General features: G+C 43.5%; 1 protein-coding gene across 1 annotated transcript in view; it reads left to right on the forward strand.

The window, feature by feature from the left end:
• Positions 1 to 18,709, forward strand: part of thsd7aa (thrombospondin, type I, domain containing 7Aa) — a gene marked incomplete at both ends in the record, with an annotated part of 204,039 nt that overhangs the window by 110,328 nt on the left and 75,002 nt on the right. Inside the window, 4 exons of the mRNA XM_084080528.1 lie at positions 8,594 to 8,840; positions 11,254 to 11,369; positions 15,940 to 16,072; positions 16,824 to 16,927. Coding sequence (XP_083936654.1) covers positions 8,594 to 8,840; positions 11,254 to 11,369; positions 15,940 to 16,072; positions 16,824 to 16,927 — 600 coding nt within the window. The remainder of the gene's footprint in view (positions 1 to 8,593; positions 8,841 to 11,253; positions 11,370 to 15,939; positions 16,073 to 16,823; positions 16,928 to 18,709) is intronic.

The raw sequence follows: 18,709 nt of genomic DNA on the forward strand, positions 1-18,709 counted from the left end.
TCTGGGGGGATTCTACAACACCGTTTTTTGAAGAAAAAAAATCTATCATATCAGTGGTTCTCAAACGTTTTCATGTCAAGGACCCCCAAAATGATATGTATTTGTTATCTCAAAATATGCTGTTCCAGGGACCCCCCAGAAGCAAAGATTTGATTCGCTTTAAAAAATAAATATATTAAAAGATTTGCACACATTATTCAGAGCTAGCAGATCTACAAGATATACGCTTGTATCTACAATAAAATAATGGACAAAGTGGTTACACAGATGCGTTCCTGGTTTTAATGGGTTAATAAATGTATGAATCAGTAGAATTGATCACAACTTTGCATTTTTCATTCCTTCTCAAGGTGTCTCCAGGCTGGACATGGTTCCTCCCATCTTTGGTACCTTTTATACCGCTATATACGTTCTTTAGTAGAGATGTTAGACGCTATAATGTTCTTAAAGAAGTCCTGAGAGTGCTTTTTTAGTTTTAGCTGATGTGGTAAAGTAACCTCCCTTACACGATCGTTGCTGTCAGGGCGGATACCTTGCATCTCCATATTTCAACATTAAAGGGATAGCTCACCCCTAAAACAAATAAACCATTCTATGGATTAGTCACCCCATGGAGACTTGAATTCATGGATATTGTTTTTTTTTGTTTCGTTTTTGTCTCATTCCTACGCCATTAATTTGATGACTTATTATTGTCTTAGGAATGCGACACAAAAACAAAAAAACAAAACATATACATAAATTCAAGTCTCCATGGGTAATCCATAGAAAAAAAGAGTCCTTTTGGGGGTGAACTATCCCTTTCTTTAATGATCTACTTGGTCATACTACAAGGTCACACGACAGTAGCACAAAATAGCCGATCTACAAGCTCACAATGTGTTTGTGCATTGCAACCCACGTGAGCTTTAGATCGGCACATTTTTTGAAGTGTGGGTACAGTGTGTCAGTGGGTTTCATGAATATTTAACACATGAAAAGTACACAACAAGTAAATAATAACTACATTGTATCCATCGGAAGATTTTTCCACATCCAAGTACAAGGTTTCCAGCCGTCAGCAACGATATGTTTTATTAAATAGAAGGAGATCTGGCCGTCTAGTCTAGATACCCAGTCTGTATGTGATGCTGCCGCCTCCACATTCTGCTGGCTCAGCGTTATGTCAGACGCTTGTGGCAGCATATAGAGAGAAGCCCTGAACTAACCCACTGAGCCCGGGAACGCATCTGAGAGTAATTTCTAGATTTATTTGGCTATTAAAAAAATATCAGATCTACAAGCTTGTAGATCGGCTATTTATTTAAAAAAAAAAAAAAAAACATGTGAAAATGTGTCTAAATCTTTGAATATATATATATTTTTTACTCAAATCTTTGCTTCTGGGGGTTCCCTGGAACAAAATATTTTGAGATGGGGGTCCGTGGACAAATACATATCATTTTGGGGGTCCTTGACATAAAAAAAAGTTTTGAGAACCACTGATATTATAACAACATACGTTATTTAAAAAATAAATGTTGGGATTTAGAAGACATTTGTAGAATCCCCAGAAGCAAAGATTTGAGTTAAAAATGTTTGATTTGCACACAATTTCACGATACAACAAATAAATAGCAGACCTACAAGCTCGTAGCGCGGCACTCGGTGCCGCGCTACGAGCTTGTAGATCTGCTATTTTTGAATAGCCCTAAAGTATTACAATAAGGGTTGTAGCTAAAAAATCTAACAATGACACGGTATGCGTCCCCCGTCTTAATGGGCTAAACAGCCTATAGCTGGGCGTAATGGAGAACAGCCCTGAACAGCGTATATAGCGTGGCGTGTCGGGGTGTAATGAGCGTTTCCCTCGGCGCTAAGTGCTTCAAACCCCAGGTGAGCAGACGCTGTGCAAGTGGGTGTGTGAGTGGTAATGGAACGGTTCCTGACACGTTAAATCCCCAGCCCGCAGAGCTGCCAGTCACCAGCTCAGAGATGGGTGCATCATGGGCTGGCAAAGCCGCATGGTGAACATGCACAGCCAAACCCAGCGTTAACTGAACCCTGTGTTCTTAGTAAAAATCACACCTAGTGTGAAGTGTGTTCACACTGGGTTATTCATTTCATCATGCATCTCGCTAGCCAATCACAGCACGTCCTGCGAAGTGACGTGCTTACATTTTTTACATTATTATTAATTTCATCATGCGTCTCACTAGCCAATCACAGCGCGTCTGCGAAGTTTGAAGTTAATTTCATCATGTGTCTCGCTAGCCAATCACAGCATGGCGTCACAGCGAAAGACACATTTTCACGACGGAAAGAAAAACTTTCGCCACGGATGGGTCCTAAACCCTCTTATAGGAGCGGTTACACCGCTCAAAAACAGACCCGAGTTACAACTCTACCAGGACCGCTGTTTTCAGTGCACACCAAATCTCTTTGCCATGCACAAATGGTAAATGTACTTCACATTCACACACCGACGGTGAGGAAACCATGATGCACGGCTGCTCATTGGGAGCAAGCAGTTAGAGGGTTCAGTGTCTTGCTCAAGGGCGCTTTCTTAGTAACCAGGAGGAGCCGACGGGGATGGAACCTGGAACCTTCGGTTGCCCGCCCGCCCATTCACTTGTATGGAGTTGCTCACCCAGCACATACTCCCTTTTCACTGCTTTTTACCCCGTCTTCCGTGTTTGTTGGCGGTGACATTTCAGGGCTCATCTGTGTCGTTTCGCATCGACTTGCAGGCGCTGTTGTGTCGACTCGCGTGCACAACCCTGTGCGCAAGCTTGTGCTTAAACGTGTGCGCAAGCTCACCAGTCAAGCCCATTGGTCGAACAGCGTTTTCGCACGTTCATGTGTCTGGCCCATGGCTGTGGTAAGCTGCATTACCAGAATCAGCCACCGTGACTTCAGCGCTTCACTTCTCCCTCTGTGTTGTGGGGTGTGTGTGTCTGTGCAGTCAGTCAGTCTAACAGACCTGCTGTGGCTCTAACTGCTCCTGACATGTGACACCCGGAGCTCTTCACACTTGACGTCACACTGTCTGCCATATTCACGACGTCTCTTCTCATACATGAATGTTATTTTCTCCTCCTCTCTCTCTCTCTCAGTACAGTATAGACACCTATATTCCTCACACACCATGCTGCAGAACAACCCTGCCAGTCTGTGTGTTAAAAAGTAAGCCATGCCGAACCATGTGGTCCAAAGGGTATCTCACATTCCTGTAGCGTGAGGCGGCTTGATGTAAAAGTACATTCCCCCAGCCATGACGCACAAGAACACCCCCATGGACGTGACGTATGTCACAGGGACTTACCCCCCCAACCCAACCCTTGATGCTGAGTGCCAGGCAGGGAGCAGGGAGGCACTGGGTCCCATTTTATTATAGTCTCTGGTGTGACCAAACCTCCACCTCCCCATCTCAGGGCAAACACTCTGACCACAAGACCACTGAGCTGGTGGGTGTGTGTGTGTGTGTGTGTTGCAGCTCATTAACTTTCCCCAGAATCCCCACAATGCAGCAGGGCAGGCAGGCAGACAGAGGCTGGGTGGAGGTTATAGATGGATGACATGCAGCGATGTGTTCAGCCAGCCAGGCTGCTGTTCTGTTCTGTTCTGTCTGCTGGAGGAACCATCAAGTCCCTCCTCTCCTCTCCTCTCCTCTCCTCTCCTCTCCTCTCCTCTCCTGGACATCTGCTCTGGCACGCTACAATGGCGGGTGCAGACTTTATTTGGACTGCGGTACAGCCCTGTTGGGGCGCGCACCTGCACACACAGGCATGCAAGCACACGTGTCGGAATATCATTTTTGTCTCCACAAATTACCCCAAAGGGTTAATTTACCAAGTAGTGCTTTGTAAATGAACAGGGTGATATGATACACTGCTTCCTCCTATAAGAGCCATGGGAAAACCATCTTACTGAAGTGTATAATGTGCTATGATGAGTTCTAAAACGTGCTCCCGTAGCAAAGCCAAGCGCACTGTGAGAAAAGCACTTCTAATGGCTTTAAAGTACTGTCTGAGGCGACATGCATATACAGAATGTCTCCATAATCAAAATATTGACGTGATTTGTAGCTTGAGAACAATCCTCTCTCGTTTTGTTTTCTTTTTAGAAGCATGATCTATTTCATGTGGAGGAACCCGGTTTGACAGCCTGGATTATGAATGTTGAAGTATGTAATGACGCCGGTTCAAAGACACTTATTGAGAGCAACACACAGGCTCTGTGACACAAAGCCGACAACAACACACACAGCTCAGTGAACGATAACACTAAAGAGTGTCATATGAATGATAACAACAATAATAACGCCTGTAGCCGTGTCATTGTCTCTACAGAGACGAAGACACACAGAGGAATGGAAGAGAACGTTCTGTCTGTCTGTCGTTACGACACAAAGATAAAAAAGGCTCCACTTAACCCATTCAATACGGGAATGCATCTGTGTGATTTTTAGATTTATTTGGCTATTCAAAAATCGTGAAAATGTGAAAATCTTTGAATATGTATTATATTTTTAAAGCGAACATTTGTAACTCTTTGCTTCTGGGGGGTCCCTTGAACAAAATATTTTGGGATGGGGGTCCGCAGCCAAATACATATACATTGTGGGCAGTCCTTGACATGGAAAAAGTTTTGAGAACCACTGATATTATAGCAACAAAGATTTTTTTTTTTAAAGATTTGGAAGACAGTTGTAGAATCCCCCAGAAGCAAAGATTTGAGTTACAAATGTTCGCTTTAAAAAAAATATATATATATTTATTCAAAGATTTGCACAAATTTTCACGATTTTTAAAAGAAAATAGCAGATCTACAAGCTCATAGCGCGGCACGCTATGAGCTTGTAGATCTGCTATTTCAAATAGACAAATACATCTAAAAATGACACAGATGAGTTCCTGTTCTTAATGGTTTAATTAACACAAGCAGAGATAAAAAAACAAACGCTGCAACATTCTTCAACCAGTGGCAAAGAGGAAAAGTTTAATTGCTAACACTTAAATATTTAACAGTTAATTTAACCGTCTATTCCATTAGCCACAGCATCAGTAATGGTTTGTCTGTTATTTAATGAACTCCGTGGGCTGATGAATGACTAATCCATCCAGCAAAGATCCAACATGTAATCCAATAATATTTAATGTTATGAATTACACCCTCGTTGAAGGACGTCCCTGCTGTGTGCTCACGTAGAGGTCAGCTATATCCTCTCTGTCGGGAGGAAACCTCACACGTCCAACACAGCTAATTTCCCGGATTCAAATGAATTAACTCATTCAGTGCCAGACTTATTTGTGTCTGTGTTTGCCCACTGCCAGACATTTTTACCTTTATAACTGGTCAAAGAAAATGTATATCCGTTATGATCGCCTGTCTGACGGTGTGTAAACACACCTGGTATCAGTGTGCAGCGGCGCCGATATTTGTCAGCTCTATTGGGTGCGCTACCTGGCACTCACGCACGCGCGAGTGGGCGGATATTTTACTTTTTTGGGGGGTTTTGTAACTTTAATTTGGTTTATTTACCTGCTAGGTGAAGACAAAGCCTGAAGCCGGCAAAACATAAACAAATGGGAGCGTGCTGCGAGTACGAGCGTGCGGCTGCGGGCTGCGAGTATGAGCGAGCGGCTGCGCGCCCCCCCTCACCCACTGGGTGCTGGTCATTTCGCCTGGGTGCTTTAGCCCCAAGGCACCCACAGTATCGGCACCCTTATCAGTGTGCGTCGCCCAGAGGAAAAAACATTCCAACCGCGACAGCCCCTTGGCTGCACGATGAAAATACCATGTCTAGCAAAATCCAGGGAAAATCTTCGGATGACTTTGTTTCCGGATCCTTGTGAGTAGAAAGTGAAAGTGATCACTCGGGTGATATAGAGAACAGCAAAATGTCTTAACCCATTAAGTCTTAACCTGGAACTGTGTAATTTTTAGATTTGAGCTAAAAAGCATTATTTTACACTTTGGGCTATTCAAAAATAGCAGATCTACAAGCTCATAGCGCGGCACCGAGTGCCGCGCTATGAGCTTGTAGATCTGCTATTTTTGAACATTTGTGAAAATGTGTACAAATCTTTGAGTATATATATTTTTAAAGCGAACATTTTTAACTCAAATCTTTGCCTCTGAGGGTCGCTAGAACAAAATATTTTGACGGGGGTCCGCGGCCAAATACATATCATTTTGGGGGTCCTTGACATGAAAAAGATTGAGCACCACTGATATAGAAACATACGTTTTTCAGAATACTGTTCAGATTTAGGAGACATGTAGAATCGGCTTCAGGTCTCAATGGGTTAATAAAACCACTACAAAACTAAATGTCGTCAAAGTCGTCCTTGGCAGTGAATAAGCAATCAAAAGTGGCAAATTTGCTGCTTTTGAAGCTTTTGTGTGACGCTGGCGTATGATAAAGTAGGGCGCTAATTTAAGAAAACACACGAAAGGTTACAATATGGAGATATGAGGTTTCTGCCCGATTGAAGTATTGAAAAATGGAAATACTAATAAATAAATTGTACTTAAGTACAGTACTTGAGTAAATGTACTTAGTTACTCTACACACCATTGAGTTGGTCAGTGCGGTGTGGTTGCATAGAGGTCAATCATATCTATCACTTATCAGCTGGTCTCCTGGCTCCTCCATTGATCTCCAACATCTCGCTCAATGCCTTCCTGGCTGCTAATGGGCGACCTCCTCCTCCTCCTCCTCTCCGCGGGGGGTTCTCCTTTTCCAAGGTGACGGCGGTCCGCTAATGACGGTTCTGTGTGGGCTGCGGAGGGGACGAGGTCATGTGACAGGGTCATGTGACAAAGGAACGCACCACACAGCTGGGGTCCGTCCGTTTCAACGCTGGCCCTGAGGGTCAAACCCATGGCTGTCAATCCACCCTGCTCACCGGTGGTCCCTGGGGGGCCAGTGTGGTTTATCTCACTTCTTGTTTGCTTTCCACAAAGCGAGGGGGGGGGGGGGGAGGGCGAATGAGGTGAAAGCCTGAAGCTAATCTGTAGCAGCGCATTAAAACACTCACACAAGGAGGATGTGAAAATGAAAGAGAGTGAATGTAAACATCCAGTGCCTATAGATAGTACCGCTGTGTCAGCCTCTAGTCTCTTATCATCACCTTAAAACACTGCTTCTCAAAGTGGGGGCCAGAATGTAACAAGAATATACACTCTACTGTACACACACACACACACACACACACACACACACACACACACACACACACACACACACACACACACACACACACACACACACACACACACACACACACACACACACACACACACACACACACACACACAACCACATGTTTATATTGCGGCTGGATAACGCAGACAGCGTGAACGCACAATGGGTTTTATAATCCATTAACGTTACTTTGGAATAATGGCACACTTATCATAATTGTTAGTGATGAAGTATTATTGATATCTTATTCTGTTCTAAATATCCACAGGTTGACAAAGTAGACATGGCAGATGTACAGGACACTTTAAGTCCATTGTGTAGATATATCATAGACGTCCCACCTTAGAAATACCGCCCTACCGTTACTCACTCCTCTTTTAGTGTTAACAGCTGCCATGTTGATGGGTAAACACAGCTAATCAAGTTAATCACTAATTCATTTTGTATGTTTCTTTTATGTGTTTCTGTGTGTCAGCGTGAAATGAACAGTCATGTTCATACCTTAATGAACCTCAAATTAAACACGTCCACAGCTTCAGCTGTGTTTACCCGTCAAAATTGTAGCTGTGAAAAGAGTCTGAATGGCTCAATTCTCGTAACCACTTTTTCATGTTGTCGTTCACTGTGTTGTAATATGTCGTAACGTGTATCGAGACATTCGTGTGATTTTGCACTTTAAATATTATAAAACTTGAACTTTAAACCCTTTATACTTAGTTGAGCGGTGTCCCCCAGGGTTCAATGCTAGACCCGCTACAATTTCCCACTTCACCAAATCTCAAAAATAGCCGATCTTATTAGATCTGCAATTTTTGCGGAACGTTTGCCCCCAAATTGACCCATTGTCAGCCATCTCACTGGTCCCTGACCGACCAACAAGCAGGCCCCTTCCTCTTTGTTCTGCCATCCTTCCCGTTGTTTATGCTGAATTTGCCAAGAATTTGAAAAATATCCAGTTTTTGGAATACAACACATTATGCCCGGTTAACTATACTGCACCTGAGATGTTCCCTTTTACTGAGGCCAAGTTTAAAATAAGAACTGAACACATTGATGTCAATACGAGGCAAATGAAAAACATGTTTTTTCAATGGTAGCGGATGGAGAGAGGGGACTTTTGTCCAACCAAGCAACAGCAACCAATGGGCCCGAAGAGGGGCGGGATCATGGGCGGGACTTGACAAAGGGTCAAGTGAGAATCTATAGGCTTCATGTGGTTAATATTCAGGACTGTATTATGAACTCACTGCATTCTCTGCTGTGTGTGTGTGTTCTTCTGTCTATGTGTGGGTGTGTGTGTGTGTGTGTGTGTGTGTGTGTGTGTGTGTGTGTGTGTGTGTGTGTGTGTGTGTGTGTGTGTGTGTGTGTGTGTGTGTGTGTGTGTGTGTGTGTGTCTGTCAGGTGGGATCCAGTGCCCCAACACCAGCGCCCTGCAGGAGTGGCGTAGCTGCAACGATCACCCGTGCACCGTGTACCACTGGCAGACGGGCGCCTGGGGGCCGTGCATCGAGGACGCCTCCATCCCCGCCGCCAACACCTCGCTGGTCCGCAGCGCCCGGGGGGACGACCCCGCCTCCTGCTCGGTGGGCATGCAGACGCGCAAGGTCATCTGTGTGCGGGTCAACGTGGGACAAGTGCCCCCCAAGAAGTAAGACCCCCCCCCAAATATCTGAGCCCACTTTAAACCATTTAACCCAGTGGTTTTCAACCTTTTTCATGCCAAGGACCCCTAAATTGATATATATTTGGCCGCGGACCCCCATTTGAAAATGTTTTGTGCCAGGGACCCCCCAGAAGCAAAGATATCAGTTAATTTTTGCTTTAAGAAATATAAATATTCAAAGATATGCACACTTTTTCAAGGTTTTTCAAAAATAGCAGATCTACAAGCTCATAGCGCGGCACTCGGTGCCGCGCTATGAGCTTGTAGATCTGCTATTTTTGAATAGCCAAAGAAGTCTTAAAATGACACACAGATGCGTTCCCCGTCTTAATGGAATAAACGCTATTATACTTTACAGTTTGTACCACACAGGGGTCTATCTTTGGCTCCCTCCTATTTTCCCCTCTACACCAACTAGCTGATCTACAAGCTCACAATGCGTCACAATGCTTGTAGATCTGCCATTTTCACTCATTTTGAAAAATGATCCTTACAGTTTTGGATTTATTTAGTTTTTTATATTTTGAATGTATTTTGTTCTTCTTTTTAAGAACTGAAAACGTTCCCCTATAATGACATGCCCATGAATACGTGTGCCAGGTTGAAAGTGGTTAGATTAACACTCACAATTAATTCATTAACGTAATTGCTGATGTTTAATGTACAAGCACATGACCATTACCATGAACAAAGACTTCATTTGCATCGCTCAAAGGCGTGTGTGTGTGTGTGTGTGTGTGTGTGTGCGCGCGTGTGTGCGCGTGCGTGCGTGCGTGCATGTGCGTGCGTGTGTGTGTGTGTGTGTGTGTGCGTGTGCGCGTGCGCGTGTGTGTGCGTGTGTGTGTGCGCTGGACTCTTGTTGTAACATCTGTGTGTCTCTAAGCTAAAGACATTAATTATCTATTTATTTATTTATTCTGCATAATTCTGGCAGCAGTGCTGGGCAGACACACCCTGCCAGCCCCCCATGCAGCCAGTCCCCCCCCCCCTGTATGCCAGGCCTCAAGCTATAGGCAGTGGTAGATTTTTACTTACTAAAAGTAAAAAGTAGCATTATGACAATATAGAAATGCTACAAGTTACAAGTAAAAGGCTTGTAGTCAGAATGTTTTCATTTAACTGTAACTAGTAAGTAAAATGTTCAAATAATTGTAGTGGAGTAGATGTTTAAAGCAATGAAAAATGGAAATAACTCATGTAAAGTAAAACATACTTCAAAATGCTACTTCACAATCAGGATCATCTTTATTGATCTACAAGCTCATAGCACGTTACTGAGTGCGGCGCTATGAGCGCCTGCGGTTATACTAAAAACACATTTTTCATAAATCAACGCCCTACTTGATGATACTACAGTGTCACACAAAAGCATCAAAAGTAGCAGATCTACAAGCTCGAAACGCGGCGCGTTTTGAGCTTATAGATCTGCTACTTTTGATGCTTTTGAATTTAGAATCCTGAAAAGTAACAGTTTTGGACTTATGAGGTTTCCACTCGACAATATGAGACGATATGCAGACATATCTACGCACACACACACACACACACACACACACACACACACACACACACACACACACACACACACACACAGAGATAAGACAGAGCCACCAGGGAGCCAAAGCCTCCCAGCACTGTGTTCCTCTCCTCTCCTTGGCACTGATCCAGAGCATCTGTGTCATATCGTCCCTCCAGGGCGATATACCTACCATGTCGCACCATGCATGTATCTGTGTGAGTGTTGGAACATATACGTGTCATATTCTCCCTCCGGGGTGATATTCGTGGATTAAAAATTCTCGGTCGCCACGAATGATTTCAATCATGTGTATTCCATAGAAACAGCCCAGCATTGTCTTCTATGTGGATGCATGTCACGCACCAAAAATAGCTGATCTACAAGCTCACAACACGCCGCACTGCGAGAAGAGATCCAGTAGAACTAAAAGACAAGACGTTTTATGTTTGGTTGCGCCTCGGGTGTTGCGCTCTGAAAATAGCAGATCTACAAGCTCACAACACGTCGCACTGCACTTCTATTTTTTGAAAAATATTGTGTCAAGGGGTCCTTGACACAAAAAGGTTTGAGAACCACTGATGACTGTGTGTGTGATGTTCCTCTAGGTGTCCAGAGAGCCTACGTCCAGACACAGTGAGGCCATGCCTACTGCCCTGTATCTTATACTTATATATATATGTGTGATGTTCCTCTAGGTGTCCAGAGAGCCTACGTCCAGACACAGTGAGGCCATGCCTACTGCCCTGTATCTTATACTTATATATATATATATGTGTGATGTTCCTCTAGGTGTCCAGAGAGCCTACGTCCAGACACAGTGAGGCCATGCCTACTGCCCTGTATCTTATACTTATATATATATGTGTGATGTTCCTCTAGGTGTCCAGAGAGCCTACGTCCAGACACAGTGAGGCCATGTCTACTGCCCTGTAAGAGAGACTGCATCGTCACTCCATACAGCGACTGGAGCACCTGTCCATCAACGTGCCAAGCAGGTAGGAGGAGGTAGCCTGGCAGTCTTGGAACCCAGAGACACACTAAAAAGGAAAAACAGCGACCTCTGCTGTTCTTCCTCCTGAGTGTGACTCTGGGACAATGGCGACGCAGCACATGTGCGCAAGGAAACAGGGTTTAAGTCTGCCTTCACCGCTCCACTTCCGGTGGTGAGCTTGCGTTTTCATTCCGACTAGATAACATTTCTACACGGAACACTAACACCACTTCTCCCAGAGAACATGGATGGTTTTGGTTATAAGCCCACTTGTTTCTATGATGAAAGAGTAAGTTCAAATGTGAATATCTTTACGTGGTTGTCTGCTCCGCGGACGCTATTGTTAAATTAGTTTCGGTTTAAGTTTCGAGTCGGGAAGGATGACGGACACGTGAATCCCGCCCACTACATTTGATTGGATAAAGCGCGGCCTCTGAAGCCACGCCCACTCCCACACAGTGTGTACACGTTCTGATGAACCTTCAAGACAGATTCCAACGCAGTGCAGAATCTTTTCTTGAGAGATTAGTAGCCTGGTAAACCCCCCTCCCTCCGGAAATCTCATTTGCATTTGATTTCAGGAAGGAGTCTGGGATTGCACAGGGAGTAGAGCTGCCCGGTCGCTGCGTTTGCAAACCAATCAGCGGCTGCTAGGGGCGGGATCATCCAATCAACCTGCCAAGTATCTTGAAAAAAGTGAAACGCCGTTTGTCATCGATTCTGCTACCGGAGTCTCAGATGGAAGTAGGCTGTGAAACAACACGTGTGTCGCAAGCTTCTTCCATTTGACGGAGTCAGGTTAAGGAGGAGCTTTCTGGCTGCATCGCTTCCGTTGGACGTGATGAGGTCAAACAACTTTGTGCAGTGGTTCAAAAAGTACTCAAATGTTTTACTTAAGTAAAAGTACAGTATCAACACTGCACTGTAGAAGTACTAGTAAAAGTCCGGAATACAGAATTAACTTGAGTAAAATTACAAACGTATTGGTATCAAAATGTACTTAAAGTACCAAAAGTAGAAAGTACTCATAACGTTTTAAAATGTATAAACATCTTTTGAAAATAGCAGATCTACAAGCTCACAATGTGTCGCATCGCGACGCATTGTGAGCTTGTAGATCGGCTATTTTCAAATGGCCAAAATGTATATAGGGATGAAGTGGTTAATGTACGTTTTGTAATAATAATACAAATCTACAAAGTTTTTTAAAATAATTATAGTGGAGTAAAAGTACAATATTTGCCTCTGAGATGTAGTGGAGTAGAAGTAAACGTACAGTACTTAAATAATAAGAGTAAATGTGCAAGGGATAATGCATGGGGAGGTAGTCATTATTGAAATTTAAAGCCCGACAGGGCGATTAACCACCGAGGCGCAGCCGAGGTGGTTAATCGCCCTGTCGGGCTTTAAATTTCAATTTCAATTGCCGATTTGCCTGTAATACCGCCGGATTTGCCCCGGGGCGACTGTGTTTTAGGGCGAGCGTTTTGGTATTCCCCCGTTGTTGAACCACGATAAACAAGGAAGTGCAGTGGATCAAATAGAATGACTTCTCGGTTATTGCATCGTCTATTTCTCACTTCAAATGTTTTCAAAAACATTCTTGAGAGCAACGTTTAGTTGTAAATGACATTGGTTGTTTGTTTACATGGCTGTCATGTTGGATAAAGCATAAAACCAAGCAGCTTAGGTTGACATGAGCAGGTGTTCTGAGTCTCTGATTACACAGCGGTCCGTTATAGAGCTCATCGGTCATTATCCAGAAATAATGACCGATGACTGACCAATCATAATCGAGCATTCAACCAAGCCGTGTAATAAACTCAGTTACTTTACACCACTGCAACTGTGGCAGACATTTCAAAACGACAAAGGACGGTGGTATAACGTTATCCCGATCATATCGATGTAGCTATTCAAGCTGTTGCAAATAGAATCCCAGGAAGAACACATAATCTAGCGTGTATTTACTAAAGTGTCCCTCGATTCCTAAATGTTCTTGACAAAAATGTAACGGTTCTGCCTATATATATACGACATAATATGACCGTATCTGGCTGGTTATTTAGCAAGCTACCAGGCCAACTGTGGGTTGCTTTTTTACAGCGATATGACTGGCTGTCAGAACTCGGCTGCGATGGGAGCAATGTTCACACTGAATAAAGAAGTGAAACCAAATGGAAATTCATGCTGAGTGTCAGCATAGATTCACATCACAGCTCCGTGAAAATGTAAACCACGTTCAGTGGTAAAGAGGGAGCATCTGTGTGTCATTTTTAGATTCATTTGGCTATTCAAAAATAGCAGATCTACAAGCTCATAGCGCGGCACCGAGTGCCGCGCTATGAGCTTGTAGATCTGCTATTTTTTTGTTATTGTGAAAATGTGTGCAAATCTTTGAATATATATATGTTTTTTAAAGCGAACATTCGTAACTCAAATCTTTGCTTCTGGGGGGTCCCAGGAACAACATATTTTGAGATGGGGGTCCGCGGCCAAATACATATAACTTAGGGGGTCGTTGACATGAAAAAGAACCACTGATATATAACGACATAGGTTTTTTTCAAAAACTGTTAGGATTTAGAAGACATTTGTAGAATCCCCCAGAAGCAAAGCTAAAAATGACACAGATGCGTTCCCGTTCTTAATGGCTTAACCTAGCTGATTGCTGCTCAGATGGCTATGATGAGCGCACGCGGACACGGCGAGGGAGCAGTTACTGGTTTGTAGTGTCTTTGCACATATGGGACACTTTATAACACGTATACACTGAAAGGGGTCGAACCCAAACCGACTACTACTTGTCCCGGTCCCAGACGGCCTCTCTACCCACTCAGCTGTGTGCTTCATAAAGTGTGTCAGTGTGCTGTAAATGGGGCTGAAACAGAATGGAGTTTTTCTTGGCCTTAATGTTCAGTTCTGCTGCAGGGCTAATAAAATCAAGTGGAGTATCGATCTCCATCTTCATCATGTGCTTTCTTGCGGTGTCCAAAAAGCCTCTCTGTGTGGCCCTCAGGAGGATACGGCCCCTCACAGGAAGTCCATATCTAGTTTAGTAGCATCGCGTTACGCTGGCCGAGAGGCCCAGAGGTGGAAAAAAAAGTACTCAAATTGTTTTACTTAAGTAAAAGTATCAATACTGCAATGTATTAAAAATGTAAAAGTACAAAAGTGTTGGCATCAAAATGTACTTAAAGTACCAACCCGTAAAAGTATTCATATGCAGAATGTGCCATTTCACAAGTTTTCAAATCTAAAAATAATTTGAAAATAGCAGATCTACATTATTTTTCTGCTGTTTTCAAATGGCCGAAATGTATATAGGGCTGAAGTGGTTAATGTATGTTTTGTAATAATTATCAAAATATACGAAGTAACTAAAGTTTTCAAATAATTGTAGTGGAGTAAAAGTACAATATTTTCCTCTGAGATGTAGTGGAGTAGAAGTAATACCTCAAAACTGTACTTAAGTACAGTACTTGAGTACATGTACTTAGTTACTTTCCACCACTGATATCTAGCCTAGTAGCATCGCATTACGCTGGCGAGAGGCCCAGAGGCCCAGAGGCCCGGAGCGCTGACTGTTTGAGATCATGTGGTGAAGCTGGAAATGCTGAGCTTCCAAAATGCAAAAAATCATTTCCAAATGAGTCCGAACAAAGTGCCAAAAAAATCCAAAACAAACCGCAGAAGAAAAAAGGATTACGACCGCGTTGGATGTAAAACAGGCGTTGGATGTAAAACAGGCTGATCTAGGATCCTCAGCAGATGTCTGTGAAGAAGCAGCGATGCCAATAATCCATCGAGCGTAATGACTGGAGGGAATATGATGAGAGCTGTGTTGCCATATGTCTACGCAAACAACAAGCATTGTGAGAGCTCTAAATATGGCTCTTCCGTTCCGCTCTCTCTCTCTCTCTGTGTGTGTGGAGAAGAGGTTTCAAATTGGCCCCGGCGATTACATCGTTCGGTTCCAGTGCTCTATATTAGACGGTTGCCTGGCAACAATGCATTTCCGTTTTTGCGTTCATGAGAGATGTCAACGGCTCGAAACAAACAGGATCGTTGGTTTTATGCGGTTCTGTTGTGTCGTCTTTTTAACCCATTAAGAACGAAACTGTGTCACTTTTTGATTTGAGCTAAAAAAAAAAGCATTATTTTACACTTTGGCTATTCAAAAATAGCAGATCTACAAGCTCATAGCGCGGCACCGAGTGCCGCGCTATGAGCTTGTAGATCTGCTATTTTTGAAAAATCGAGAAAATGTGTGCAAACCTTTGAATATAATTATATTTCTAAAGCGAACATTTGTAACTCAAATCTTTGCTTCTGGGGGTCCCTGGAACAACATATTTTGAGATGGGGGTCGGCGGCCAAATACATATCATGTTTGGGGTTCCTTGACATGAAAAAGTTAGAGAACCACTGAGAAAGAAACATAAAGTATTTTCAGAAAACTGTTAGGATTTAGAAGACATTTTGTAGAATCGGTCTCAGGTCTTAATGGGTTAATACCGGCGTTAACATGTGTGTTCCTCTGGATTATAATTTTCTTTTCTTTTTGTTCAAAGGTCGCAACGTCAAGAGGAAACAGTCCAGGAAACGCATCATCATCCAGCTGCCAGCCAATGGGGGACAGGACTGTCCTGAGGTGCTGAGCCAGGAGAGAGAGTGCGACGCTCCGTCCTCATGTCAGGGATACAGGTATCTATTCTACATCCTCATGGCTACAGGCATCTACACACTACATCCTCATGACTACAGGCATCTACACACTACATCCTCATGGCTACAGGCATCTACACACTACATCCTCATGGCTACAGGCATCTACACACTACATCCTCATGGCTACAGGCATCTACACACTACATCCTCATGGCTACAGGCATCTACACACTACATCCTCATGGCTACAGGCATCTACACACTACATCCTCATGGCTACAGGCATCTACACACTACATCCTCATGGCTACAGGCATCTACAAACTACATCCTCATGGCAAGGATACATTGTATCTATTCTACGTACACTGCTTTTTACTGTGTGTTATTTAATTTTCTCAGCAATTATGTGTTGTGCAAAAATAGTGACAATAGCAGATCTACGAGCTCACAACAAATTGTCATGCCACGCTTTGTGAGCTATATTATACTGCTATATTAAAGAGTTTTGCCTATAATTACATGCCCAAAATAGGGATCGATTATTAATCAATTATTTTTATAAAATTATCGATCATCGTTTTTTATAATCGATTAAATCAATTAGTTTGATTAACCGTTGCATCCCTATTTTATTTGAATTTAATTTCAAGCTAATCTAGAGGGGAAAAACATGTCTGAAACGTTATTTTGACACCTTGCTGTTCTATGGCGTGTGCGCGTGCGTGTGCGTGTGCGTGTGCGTGTGTGTGTGTGTGTGTGTGTGTGTGTGTGTGTGTTTGTGTAGGTGGAAAACACACAAGTGGAGGAGATGCCAGCTGGTTCCCTGGTCGGTTCGTCAGGACAGTCCAGGAGCTCAGGAGACGTGTGGCCCCGGGCTGCAGGCTAGAGGTCAGCAGAGACACACACTATGCTCCCATGTTCAACCCTATCTTCACATAACTGATCCTCATTATGATACGGTACCATTTCTGTCAACTCACTCTGTGTCTCAGAGGAAGGCTGTGGACGGTTTGTCAGAAAACCGCCTGCCAGTGACATCATAGAAAGAGATTCAAAGCTAATAGAAACTACAGCCTATCTGATTCCAAACACTAGGAATGTAACAATAGAGCACCGAAGTCAGATGTCACTGCCACTAGAGGGCGCTGTTCCACGGGTTCGTGGCTTTATTTTTTGTGTTGTATAATCCCCATTTGGGAATGTTAGATCACGTCATATAAGAACTGTGTTCTAAACATAAACACACCACCCTGGCGTTTCTGTCAGGGGGGCGTGGCTCTGCATCGTTTATGATATTCATTCATATTTGATACAGCCTGTTTCTGGCGAAAATGGAATTAATTCTGCCTTAAAAGTCTTAAGAACTACTACTTCTGGGTCTGAAATCACTGTCCTTACAGCGGCCGCATTCATGGGAAATGTAGTCTGTGGATTGTTTGTCTTGTTTCTAGTGTTTATATTGTGTTATTACTTTGGGTAAATGTGTACATTTACACCTTCAGTCGATGCTTCATATCCATATGAGTAAAATCGCCAGGGTGGTGTGTTTATTTTTGGAACATAGTTCTTATGTGAAGCGATCTAAGATTCCCAATGAGGATATCAATACAAAAAGTAAAGCCATGAACCTCCGGAAAGCGCCCTCTACTGGCAGTGACGTCAGGACTTCGGGGCTCTATACCAACAATGAAGTGATTTAATTGTGTAGGACACAGCTGTGGCTGACTGTAACATATAGCTCTGAGCTGAGTAGCTTCTGTGGTTCATGAGATGCACTCCGAACCCCTGTGTGCATTCTAAACACATCATGACAGTTGACAGTTGAGCAGGTGCAGGTGGGTGGTGCTGGGTGGTGCTGGGACGTTATACAGAAACCTTTTGATCAGATCCTTTACATCCTCCCTACATCTCCCTTCTGGAAGTACACCGTGAGGAGAAGGACTTCAAAGTCTCACCCTGGGCCGCATGCATCTTTAATGAAGCTGTAAATGTTAAGGAAACTCACCGGAGGAAAGATGTAAAGGATAAAGAAACAGACTGAAGTGCGGTCCTCAGAGCCGACACTGCTGACTGCAAGAAAGATTCAAATTCCAGAGTAGCCACGGATTAAAGTTCTCAGTCGCCATTCCATAGAGACAAGAAGAATGTCCTTTCTCTGGGCTAAACTCTTGGCTTTCTCTTGTTCATGTCAAGTGTAAGACGACATGTATTTGGCCGTGGACCCCCATCTAAAAAACATATTTTGTGCCATACAAGTGTGGTTCTCAAAGTGGTTATCTTCAAGATTTCCATCGTGCCTCAAGCCAGGTTTCAAGCTGGTCCGGTGCATCTCAGGAGCAGAACTCATAACGGCATTGGAGCAATCTCTGACAATTGGAGCTTTTGTCTTGTTTAGGAAATTGTTTAGGAGTGCTATTGTGGCGTGCTCCTCTCATGCTGTTTCACACAGCGGGCATATCAAAACGTTTCTTTCTTTCTTTTTCATTTTCAGCTGAACCGATTGTGCGACTCTTTAATGTTTTAGGATAAATTTTCAGTAGGCCTAATAATTTAACAGGTACAGTTTTCAACGCAACACCAAATGATTGATTGCTGCCGACTGTTATACCACTCAGTGTGAACACGGATGAGAGAGCCAGCAAACACAATGAACTTGTGGGATTGGTTCAG

Source organism: Gymnoscopelus microlampas, assembly GCF_963454915.1.
Source record: "Gymnoscopelus microlampas genome assembly, chromosome: 15".
Lineage (NCBI taxonomy): Eukaryota > Metazoa > Chordata > Actinopteri > Myctophiformes > Myctophidae > Gymnoscopelus > Gymnoscopelus microlampas.